The sequence below is a fragment of the Sphaeramia orbicularis genome, chromosome 8 (genome assembly GCF_902148855.1).
Source record: "Sphaeramia orbicularis chromosome 8, fSphaOr1.1, whole genome shotgun sequence".
Taxonomy (NCBI): Eukaryota; Metazoa; Chordata; class Actinopteri; order Kurtiformes; family Apogonidae; genus Sphaeramia; species Sphaeramia orbicularis.
This window is the reverse complement of record NC_043964.1, coordinates 11800252-11812352: the sequence shown is the minus strand read 5'-3', so window position 1 is coordinate 11812352 and position 12101 is coordinate 11800252. Positions and strand designations below refer to the sequence as shown.

Genomic DNA, 12101 nt, shown 5'->3' with positions numbered 1-12101 from the left:
AAAGGACATAAAAGCAAAAGCAGCTATGGAGATAAAATGTTCCATAACTTTTGAGCCAATAATCCTATTAATATGTTTGAATAATTAAGATAAAATACTTTTTTTCAGCTTTTCGGTGACATCAAATGTGTCTTAGATGTTCAGAGGCTCCGTAGTGAACATGGAAAAGCACCATTAATTCACCAATAAAACTCATGTAGTTTGATAAATGGCAGTGGTTTAGAAACTTCTTTTTATGTTCAGTTAATGATACTTTTAATTAAAAAAAAATAATGTTTTCTGTCAGTTTTTCTGGTTTGATATAATAACCTTTAAATTAACTCTGATGAATTAACTTTGATTTTCACTGAAAAAAAAAAAATGCAAAGGATAATATTATAATAAATGGTGATAAATCAGTTAGGAAAGCCACCACAAATATAGTTGTTGGTCTTAAATGGTTAAAATACCTTAATTAGAGTACTTAATATGCAAAGTTAAAATGCAGATATCCCCTTCCTCTTCAGTGTACCTACAAATTACAACAACAACATCTTATTGGGAATTAAAAAGGTCACATCATAAATGATTTTCATCAGGGGGACACCCACTGTCTGTGCAAATGCCAGCTGCTGTGTAATGATATTAAACAGTCTGTTTGCTGAAATCACACAAAATACGCACAACAGCAGCTCAAAACCTATGAAAAAGACAAAACAACTGAATCCTATTTATGGGCAGCACTTGTTTTTTTTTTTTTTTTGGGATGGATACCAGGGTTTGGTTTAGTACAAAAAAAGTAAAACAAAATCAATAAAAATGTCATAAACAACTCATTAAATCATCAAATCACAGCCTTCTAAATGTAAATAGTCATGACAGTTAGAATGCGACTCCATTCTCTGGTGACAAATTACCTGCTATCATCTTGTTTCCTCACAACAAAATGAAGACGCTGATTATATTTGTAATAAATATAATGCATTTACTACAAAACACAATTAAATTTGCATTTTTTTTAATTTGCATGTGAAGTTAAAGGTTGCTTTTTTTTTTATCTGTTTGTGTTCGAGTCTAAATGTTTTCGGTTTTCTCTGATTTTTACAGATAAATTTCCTCATTTTCATCCATATCATCAAAATCCTTGTTTCAAAATTGCGAGCGCACCAAATGAGATACACAGATTACAAGTTCAGGTGAGTTTGAAACTTATATCTGTTGAAATTAACCATTTAACCTCTGAGATGTTATTTCTGCTGTGAATTTGTGTCTGTTTCAGTGTCATAAAAGCTGCTGTGAGTATGTGTTTGTGTTCCTTTTCTTGAGCGGTTTTGTTTTATTGTGTGTTTTAGGGTCAAAAGAGGGTGGAATAACAGAAAAAGACAAAGAGAGGAATTGAAGTTTGGCAGATTTTTACTAAATAAGGCACTCAGAATGTATATCAATAAGATTTATGATGTTTAACATGAACATGAACAATAAGTATTTGAAGTTTGATTCAGTAGTTTTTGTTCTGGGGCTATTTTTTTCTGTTTTTTGGCACCTGGTTGAACTCCCGAAAGTGGTTACACAGTCAAAACTTTGTAAAAACACAGTAAAAAAAAAACCTAACTAAACAAAGGAAAATCACAAAAATACTGCAAATAACAATAAAAACAAAAAATAAACCAAGAAAAACGGTGCAAAAAAAGAAAAAAAGCTCAAACTGTCTATTTTTATAGTGAGTTACTCTGTGTTTTACCATGCACTCTAAAAAAAATTCTGTAATTTAACAGAATTTTCACTGTTTATTTTACAGATTTTTCCTGTATTTTTAAGACACAGGAAAATATTAATGAAATGACAAAAATAGACTGTGATTTTACATGTCAAATAGAAAATAACGTGAAAAACTTTAACTGTGAATAACCAAAAAATTTCAATTTTTTACAAGAATTTTTTTTCCTTTTCACAGAAAAATACAGTTAAAATACATTTGCAAATGTATCAGAATTTCACAAATATTTATTTTCTATTTATGAGATTAAACTGTTAATTTAAAGTTTAATACTGTAAAAAAAAAAAAAAAAAACTAAAGCTAAATAAAATTACTGACAATTAACCGTTAAAGAAGTATTTGTTCTGTAAGTTTAACAAGACTTGTTTGTTAATTGACAAATATCTTGTGTAATTACGGGAGGTTTCACAACAAAAATATTGAATAAATGTATTTTTGTGAATATATAACATGTATAAGCACTGATAAACTGTCCAAATGGTTTTATCAGTGGACTGTACAACTTAGTCTCATTGAAAATTATTTATATATATATATATATATATATATATATATATATATTTATAGGCAATTTGATTGTTTTAATACATGACAATATTCTTTATTAAACATTAAAAAGTCAAAAAAATATGCAAAATCTCATGTAAAGTTGGGGCAAAAAACTATATTTTAATTATGGAAAATTACCATATTTTTATGAGATGGTTATTTTCTGTTATTTGTAGTATTTTTTTGGCACCCCCACTGCTGGAATATTAGTTTTTTTTTTTACTTTTTTGTTTTTTTTTTTACAGTGTGTTGCATGTTTTACATTTTTTCCTATTGAGCAAACGGTTGAGTTTTTATGAAAATTTAAAGGACGCTCACCACAGACACGTCAGGGGTTAAAGGGTTAACGTGATGCTGTTTTTTGACCGTGTATCTGTTCCCATCCCCAGGTTGGCCAAGTCAACGCTCACCCTCATCCCTCTGCTGGGCATCCATCAGATGTTCTTCATCTTCGTCACAGATGAAACCACCACCAGCTCCATGGGTCTGCGTCTCACCAAGCTCTTTGTCGACCTGTTTTTCTCCTCCTTTCAGGTTGGACTTTGACTTTTTTTTTTTTCATTTCCATTTATTTCAAGGACAGACTCTTCATCATATCACTCAGAGTTATCATTTAACTCACAGAGATGGAAGGTTATGAGTAGTGGCTAACAGGATTTTGTCCTAATCTAAAATTCATGACGTACTAAAAATAAAAACCTGTCATCGAGCTCAGTGTCGCTGAATATGAGTGTGTACAGGGTCCAGTGAACGCTGCGTGTCTTGTGTTGAATTTGCTCATGTGTCAGGAGGGATAACATTAACATAATGTGCTGTCTGCGCTGCTAGCTGCCTGTGACACACTGTCACATAACGACACTGACCTTTTTTGCTACGGTGCCATAGACAACATGCGTCAAGATTACAGGCAACCATCAGGGGAGTTGTCCTGATAAAGACACTGACAGAGAGAGGGCAATCACAAAGTCAAAGCTGAATAGTGCAGCCACAGGACTTTTAACTTGGGAATATTTTAATATGCATTTGCGTTGGCTCTTTGGTCAAACTGTCAAACTTTAATAAAGAGTTTGTATCGCTGCAGACATTGGATCTTACTGCCACAATATAAATGAACCGATAAAGAGTTACTTTTGTGGCAGTTGTAGCAATTTTTAACCTTTATTAAGTGATTTATCACCATTTATTCAACTATTATGCTCTGTATTTTGTATTTTTAACCCTTTCATGCATAGTGGTCACTACAGTGGACAGTTATTCTGCAGCTGTTCTCTTGTACATGCATGGCTTTTGTTGTTTTAGTTCCATATCGGCCAACACAGTGGATGCTCATGCACCATCCCAAACACTGACATTCATACTATTACTGTAACTTTGCTGCTGTTGATAAAGCTGATCTGCACTAACATTTTTTAGTGTAAATCAATTGCTAATTGTTATTAGACTGTAATTTACAGTTTTCTGGAAAAAAATTTTTTTTTTTCTTTTTTTGCAATGCATTTTCTCCTCTATAGTGGACAAAAGTTTGACTGTTTAACTTAAATGCTGTCTATTGCCAAGGACATTCCATTAAAAAAAAAAAAAAAATCAATAAATAAATTAAAATGATTTTTAAAATGTATTTGAAAAAACTTGCATTATGCAGATTCCAATCAAGACAATTTTTTAGTGTAAAAAAGCTAAAACTGTCAGTTTCCTGGGTCTCAGGAGGATATTATCTTCATGAAATGAGTAATAAGTAGTATTTGAGTATGATCAAATGTGAGAAAACATCAGATTAGTGGCATTAAAATTGTTTTTATTTCATTGTTTTCATACAGTATGTCACTTTCTGATGATGAGTTTTAAATACATGTTTCTTTGCTTCAAAAATTAAACACATGCGGTCCAGCTGAGTGGACATTTTTGTAACTCCACAAAAAATAGATTCATAAAAACAATGTAATTGCATTGTTTTTTTCTCATGCCTAAAGAGGAATAAAAACACTCAAGAAAAAAATATTGACTAATAATTCTCATAATTCATGCATGAAAGGGTTAAGTGATTTTCCTATATTTCATTCATTGATCATGTGGATGCTCATGTAAAGCTCAGATTAACCCACAAAGACCCAGTGCTACTTTAGTGTCACTTCCCAAATGAATTTTTCTCTATATTTAAACTTCCTTAAGTGATTTATCACCTTTTATTGTAATATTACCTTATTTTTTATGTGTTTTTTTTCAGTGAAAATTATGTGTTTTCTTATATTTAATTCACTGATCATGTAAATGTTGATTAAAGTTGAGGGTTATTAAATCAGAGACAGAGACAACTGAAGAAAAAAATTACTTTTTCTGCAAAATATATCATTAACTTAACAAAAAATAAGCATATCCATCCACTGTCATTAATCCAACTCAATGGGTTTTACTGGTGAATCAATGTTGTAGAAGATGACAGTGTTTCCATGGTAACTACAGAGCCTCTGAACATCCACATGGGTCATATCTGATGACCATGAAAAGATGACAAACTGTATTTTACTCCAGTTATTTATTACATGTATTGATTGGGTTAGTGGAACAACAGGTATTAAATATTTTATATCAGTAAATGATTTTGGTCACTGGTGGATGTTTGGGTCTTAATGGGTTAAATGCGCAACAAACAGAGAAAGATAGTATTCATACCCTTAAACTTATAACATACTCCATTACAATTTTCTAAAAGTGAGTAATCTATTTTCAGTCCTTTGTCTTACATCATTATAACAGAGTGAATGAATGGTTTCCACATAACACGGCCTAAAGAGTCACTTTGAATATATGTTAACACTTACTGAAGAGATACATGTTTTTACATAATTATATGGAAACACAATGCAGTGTGATGATTTGTCTGGCACAACAGGGCATGAACACATAATTTTTGTGACGTTTCATCTGCCACAGCCTCAAGTTATTGCGAAAACCATGTAACAAAAATGAAAACTAATCTGTGAGGGCGGAATCTACAAAGAGTGGATTCTAAATTTCAACCTTAGTGTGTTATTGGACATTGTCATTTACCTCTTCGTTGGTTGCCGTGACAACAGTCTCCCTCCTCTTGCCATAAAACATCCGAGCAGCACTTACTAAAAAGTAAACACATGCAATAAAACAACTGTTACAAGGTCATAAACGGATAAAAATCATTCATATTCATTATTTACAGCTTCAAAATTTCGATAAAATCTCTCTGGATCATTGTATCGTCTTATAAAAACCAACAGGCTTCTGAACCTCACTGAGGCATGGGATTGGCCCTATATTTAATGTTTGCCAAAATTACCAAAAATAGTCCCTTAGTCACAATAGGAAAAGCAGCGTTTGTTCAAAAAACAGAATCTTATGGGAAATTAGTGATTCCTTTTTAAATTCATGTGACGTAAATGAAGAAAAATAAGAGCGGGTACATGTTTTTTCAGATGAATATTACTTTGTTATGAGTTTATATGTCATACTTATTCTGCATTATTTGTCTCCACAGGGTCTTCTGGTGGCCATTTTATACTGCTTTGTCAATAAAGAAGTGAGTTTTTTTGATTTTCACTCTTGTACATTTGTCAATCCATGAACTTTCTCCACACTAGACTTAGACTTAGACAGACTTTATTGATCCACAAGGGAAATGACTTGGTCACAATAGCTCAGCCCCTAAAGGGACATCGGAGAAAATATTTTTTCGGTATGAACAAGATACTTATTTGTTTATTTATTTATTTATTTATTTGTTACACTGGGTTACAAAAAATGTTTTTTGCAAGTTGTCTAGGTTTTTTCAACTGAATTCGGACCATTTTGCACCGCTAAATCCAAAAATGACATCTGTTTTTCTCAATCAGGTCCGGCTCTTTTTGCTAATTTGATTTTGAAAAATTTGATCTTCTCACAAAATTGATTACATTTTCGTGACTTTATCAGTTGATTTTTTATATAGTTCTCACCCAAAACAGGTTTTAAGAGAAAAAAAAACATTTCACCGCAGCGCAGATGTAGCAGAATACGTAAGGCTTATTTTTGCAAGATCTTCTAGTCGAAGCCATTTCATTCACCTGTAATATTAAAAAAAACATTAACCATAAATTGGCAAAAGTAAAATCTTCAGAACTCGTTTATTGCAAGAAATATGAAAGAATTTTGTATCATATGATGTGAAAATGCCCATAAATGTAAGCAAAAATGTTAAAAAGCCAATAAGTAGCATAGTTCAGAAAGTTGACCTGATTGAGCAAAATTAATGTGATTTTTGGATTCAGCACACCAAAATGATCCTAAATCAGCTCAAAAAACTTTAACAATAAATTTGTTGTTGACCAGTGTTCTTAGGGACAGTACATATTAATGAACACCTACAACAATTGCAACTATCTCGTGCACGTGCGACAATGGTTAATGAGCATGAGAAACTTTCTCATGTGCGTGAGATACTATCTTATGAGCACGAAAAACTTATCTCGTGTGCACAAGAAACTATCTGGTGAGCATGAGATAGATCTTGTACGAACTGGTGTTGTGCCGAAATCTACCCACTGCCGAAAACTGCAACCCCAGCTGTGGGAGAGCGCAGCAGTTGCCGAAAACAGCACCCCCTTCCTAAGTCAGCCATGAAGACGGACAATGTGCACCAAATTCACCCTGTCTCACCAGAATATCTCCAAAAGTGAGTTGTTAAAGTCATGAAAACTGCATCCCTTGTAGCTGGGGATGCAGTTTTTGGCAGGGAGCAAAATTCGGTACAAAATACTGCTGAAAACTGCACCCCCCACCTCACACACATTCTCGCGCACAAGATAAGTTTGTCAAAATAGTATCTCATGCATACCAAAAAAATATTTTCTCTGATGTCCTTTTAGGGCAGTGGTTCCCAACCTTTTGTGGCTCATGACCCCATTTCATCACAAATTTTTGGCGACCCCAGATATTCAAAATGGAGACTTTTTTTTTTTTTTGCTAAAAGTAATGTTTTTGATCATGTAATAGTTTGCTATACTATGTTGCAAATAAACTTTAATTTTAGACAACATTTAGTCTATATAATGTATATTATTATGGACGGAGGCAGAAAAGCCAGGTGTAGATTACTGCACAAAGTGAGAATTTGATTTTCCTTGGTCAGGATGTGTACAGTCAGTCCAGCTTGTATTTACAAGACTGACAATTAATACTGAACAAATAACAACTCAAACTATGAATTATGAAAGAGCTGCAGCATCTGAAACTGACCACAATGAACATTTGACAGGTAAACAGAACCAGAGTGCTTCAGTTTCAGACTCACAGTTTGTCATGTCTTTTATGGATTGGGATTGTCTCTGTCAACTCACCATATATTCTTAATTAGTACAAAAACACACTTGAAAAAACACTAGCAAAAAAAGCAAAAAAAATGCCAGTAAGTGTGTGATAAAAGCAATAAATACAAGAAAAGCACTCAGAGAGTGCAGACCTCTGCCAAGACAGATCTGCTCCTCCACCCCCAATCACCACCAAGATTTAATCATTTCTTCCTTGTGCCAGTATCAACATTTCCTGAAAATTTCATGAAAATCCATCCATACATTTTTGAGTTATCCTGCTAACAAACAAACAAACAAACACGCAAAGCAAAGCGATCACAATACGTCCTGGTGGAGGTAATAAATAGAATATGCTAATAAAGCAGAAAAAAATTAAAATACAAGATTTGCACATGTACAGATCTATAGGAAATGGAAGTAAACACTCGATACGTACAGGTGTGAAAGTGACACTAATGTAACTTCTATCTTTCCTTCAGGTTCAGTCTGAGATCTTAAAGAAATGGAAGCGCTGGAAGCTAGGAAGGAACATTGAGGAAGAATACCGCCACACCTACAGCAACACCCCCAACACAAAAACCGGCAGTTTGTTGAACCACGTCTCACCGCTGCCTGAAACGTCCGCCCCAATCTGCAGCCCCGAGGAGCGGCGCATGCTAGTGGCCGGCTGCCACAACGGTATGGTCAACAGTAAAGGCGCGGGGCAGTGCATCTACCCGCTGCAAGAACGAAGCATCGGAAACTGCACCCCGGCGGAAGACTTCAGCCTCGGAGAACTACCGGAGAAAAACCAGTGGGAGTGATGAGGACACGGGTCTCATCTGGCGCTAACATACTGCCCTGGTTTGCTGTAAAGAGCTCAGAGCGGACTTCGCCCAGAGATCAGAGCCACAGGGAGTCCAAGGACACTCAGCCCTCCTCTGCAGCCTCTACACGGGGATGTCTAATGTGCTGCGAAGGGATTTCCACACATGACCGAAACTGAACAACGGAACAACAGCATCTCGAGGCAGATTTTAGCTATCAAAATAATAGGACGACCAAAAAAAAAAAAAAACCCTCAAACCTCAAATCGCAATGACACGAGGGGTGAAAAAAAAGAAAAAAAAAGACACAGGGTCCTTACAGCAGCCTCTCCTTGAATTTAAGCTGTGTATCAAATGTGTGTTTTGTGGTACCGGAGGTTAAAGACAAAACTGGACGTTGAAAATGCGTACTGAAAACAACCAAAAGTGGCACAAAACAAGAATTTAAGGACAGGAGAGCGAACGGACAGAGGATACATGTATTTTTAAGCTTTGCTCTATCTGTAAATGTTTCATGTGTATACTGACTTTATGAAAATACACAAAAAAAGACAGTTTTTTTTTTTTTTTTTTCGTTGTGTGTGTACCTCATACACAAAGGTGTTTTAAGTGGTCCAACCCGGGGCCCATGGGAAATTGGCAGCTGCTCTCTCTAGGTCATTCCTGGCTGACATATAGACATTTAAAAGAGGTCAGGGGGTGGTATGGAATGCATTATAAATAAGCTAAAATGATCACTGCTTTACTTATTTACATGTTTTACTATAAAAATATGTTTTATGTAGGTCTAAACCATGAATGACCGAGTGCTACGACTCTGTACATACATACACCAGGTGTTTTCCAGGGGAACGGTTACAGTTCTTGTCAATTAATTCTGATTTCTTTGCCCCTTGCAGATGTTGCCAGACTCACAACCTTGGCTAATTATAACATGTACACTTCTGACTCAACCCCTCGAGACGAAAGTTGATCAGACAAATAATGCACTCAAATCAAGGTTAAAAAAACAGCAGATGGACATGACTTGTAAAGGGAGACATGCATAAAGTATGAATCCAACAGCGCGACTCAAAATAACACGTCACCCCTGGCACTAGGGTGTTTTTCGCTGTGTTAAATATAGGCTGTCATGCATGCAGATTTAGTGAGCTTATAAGTCGTCAGTTGTGTGAATCATTCACTGAGGATGTGTGCTGTACGGTGCCGTCACATCAGTATCTCCACTGTGCAAAAGTCAGTCAGACTGTGCTAATGACTTCACCGTCTGCAGGGACTGTTTACTTAGAACAAAACTCTGCAGCCCGAAAAACAGAACAAACTCTCTCTATTCTAAGCATTTTTTTTTTTTTTCAGGCAAAATATGAGCAGCGGTACATTTGTTTCTGAATATATTACGTTTATTTTGAAGAAGGGAGGCCTTCAGCAGAGAATTAATGATCCATTGAGTTGCTCAGTGTTTTGCCAGAACTAACTTAACTTGACTTTGTATGACTATTTGCACAATGTTAATTTATAATGGGTAAATATTGTGTTTATATGTGTTTATAGAGGTGATTTATTTGATTACTGTCAATATATTTCAAGGCATGCATGTCTGTCTGTCTGTATGTATGTATGTGTGCATGAGTGCTTGTCTTTGTATAGTTGTATGGGCAAATTTTAGTATTCATCTATATTTGCGAGGACATTTTAGCACTGTGGAGAACCTTTAACAGTGATGGTTTAGGGTTCGATATGTAAGATTTGTGTATTTACGCAAAGTCTGTGTTGTGTTCGGAACTGGACGTCTGTTGAAGTCAGTAAACTCTGTTTCTAAGCTAACAGTAGCTAATGTTGCTGCTGTAGAGGAGCAGAAGAGACACCGAGGAATGAGAAACAGGTTTAGTCCATCACAGTTCACCCCACCAAATCCAATTTTCATGAAATTTGGTGTATGGGTAATTCATAGCCAAAAAAGCCAAAATTTAAAATTTTAACTTTATAGGACCAATGCCTTTCGAGATATGGCAATTTAATTTTTTGACATTTTTGCGAAAAAGGCCATGGCAGTCTAATTTCAAGTTGGTATAACTCAGCAACCACTGGTCCGATTTTAAAAAGCAAGGTATTTCTGTAAAGGGGAGACCATAAGGAATCTAAATCTAGCTTTTTTTGTACATTTAGGTACTTTTGACAGATTGAATAACCTTTTGATTTATATTTTGACCTTGAAATTGACACTGTGGGACACACCCAACCTCTTTGACACCATTATGAAAAATGTAGCCCTATGTGTCAACTACATTATATATAAAAAAAATGGAGGGGCTGAGGTTTAAAAATGCCATTTTATTGGGTGATCTGAGATGGACTGACCCAACATCCAAGACCAAGCATAAGGATTGTTGTGGAAAAAATTAGCTGAATCCAGGCTAACATTAGCTTTCAAATGGAGTTAGCTTTGTCAACAAACAACCATCTCCATAAAAAACTTACTGAATACAGGCAGATGTTACATGTTCAACCTAACAAATGCATTATATCCTCGCAATAATAGAGTGACATGACTGTCTGAGTGTATTACGGGTGGGTATGAATGTGTTTGGTTTCAGTATTTTAGATTTGTAGACGTGTTACAGTCGTATGAATCACTCTGAGCTACAACCAGAGGAGTGATGGGATCATATAAACCAGGTCGACGGACTTAAATGCTCAGTGTGTGAGATTTGGAGGAATTTAGGAAGATTTGTTTGCAGAGATGGAAGAGAATTTTCATAATTATGATCCTATTAATGTGTAATCACCTGAAAATAATGACTATTTTTCTTTTTAATGATTTCATTTGGTCACCAATATGCAACAATATGATGTTTGAATTCATTTTCCAGATTTTAACACCTGAGAAGTGTTCTCTTAAGGATCTGAGTATTGACCACATCAAAACAGTGTGAAATCTGAAGGAAAGGCATCAGTTGCAAATGATTTAATGACATAACAATCTTGTAAAAGATGCAACAAGGAGAAAATGTCCACATTATGGAACTTCATGATGATTATTACCATATGTGTTGTAAATTAGGAGCTGAGGAGAGATAAACTGTATCGTTTGGGTCACATGCTAAAAACACTGTCTTAAAGTGAGATGTTTACATTTAAATATGGAACAGGTCAGGTTTCACTGATGCACTGTCCACAGTTTTTCTCTAAACTGGTGCTTTCTTACGACGGCGTGTTAGGGCCACATAAGAAAATAGAAACACTTGTCACTACGAGAATAAAGATGTATAACATTAAGATAAAACCTGCAATTTTATATCATTAAAGTCATCATATTTCAAGAATAAAGCCATAATATTGTGAGAATAATGTTGTAATTTAAAAACAGATGGGAAAAATATTGTAATTTACAAGAATCAAGTTGTAACCGCTCATCACAGAATGGAGAACTTGGAACATTTTGTGAGGTTATACTTTGATTTGGGGTTTAGGCATGGCCAAATACTGAGCCTGTTCGCCCCGCCCACCATCAACACATTAGCATTAGCATTAGTCGTCTGGTCCAACAGAAATGTAAGATGCTGCTTTACTTGTTGCGTTCGCTGTAACCGGAAACTCAATCATCAATCATCAATGCTTAAAGTTTAAGGCTTACAATTTCTAAATTATGACTTTTTATCACACTATTACAAA

General features: G+C 35.0%; 1 protein-coding gene across 3 annotated transcripts in view; it reads left to right on the top strand.

The window, feature by feature from the left end:
* The window catches only part of gcgra (glucagon receptor a), a 169266-nt gene extending 157620 nt beyond the window's left edge, over positions 1-11646 (top strand). For all 3 annotated transcript variants that reach the window (XM_030141402.1, XM_030141404.1, XM_030141403.1), the window contains exons 11-14: positions 1087-1175; positions 2695-2839; positions 5814-5855; positions 8103-11646. In XM_030141402.1, coding sequence (XP_029997262.1) covers positions 1087-1175; positions 2695-2839; positions 5814-5855; positions 8103-8426 — 600 coding nt within the window. In that variant the 3' untranslated portion in view covers positions 8427-11646. The remainder of the gene's footprint in view (positions 1-1086; positions 1176-2694; positions 2840-5813; positions 5856-8102) is intronic.
* Positions 11647-12101: the final 455 nt, after the last annotated feature.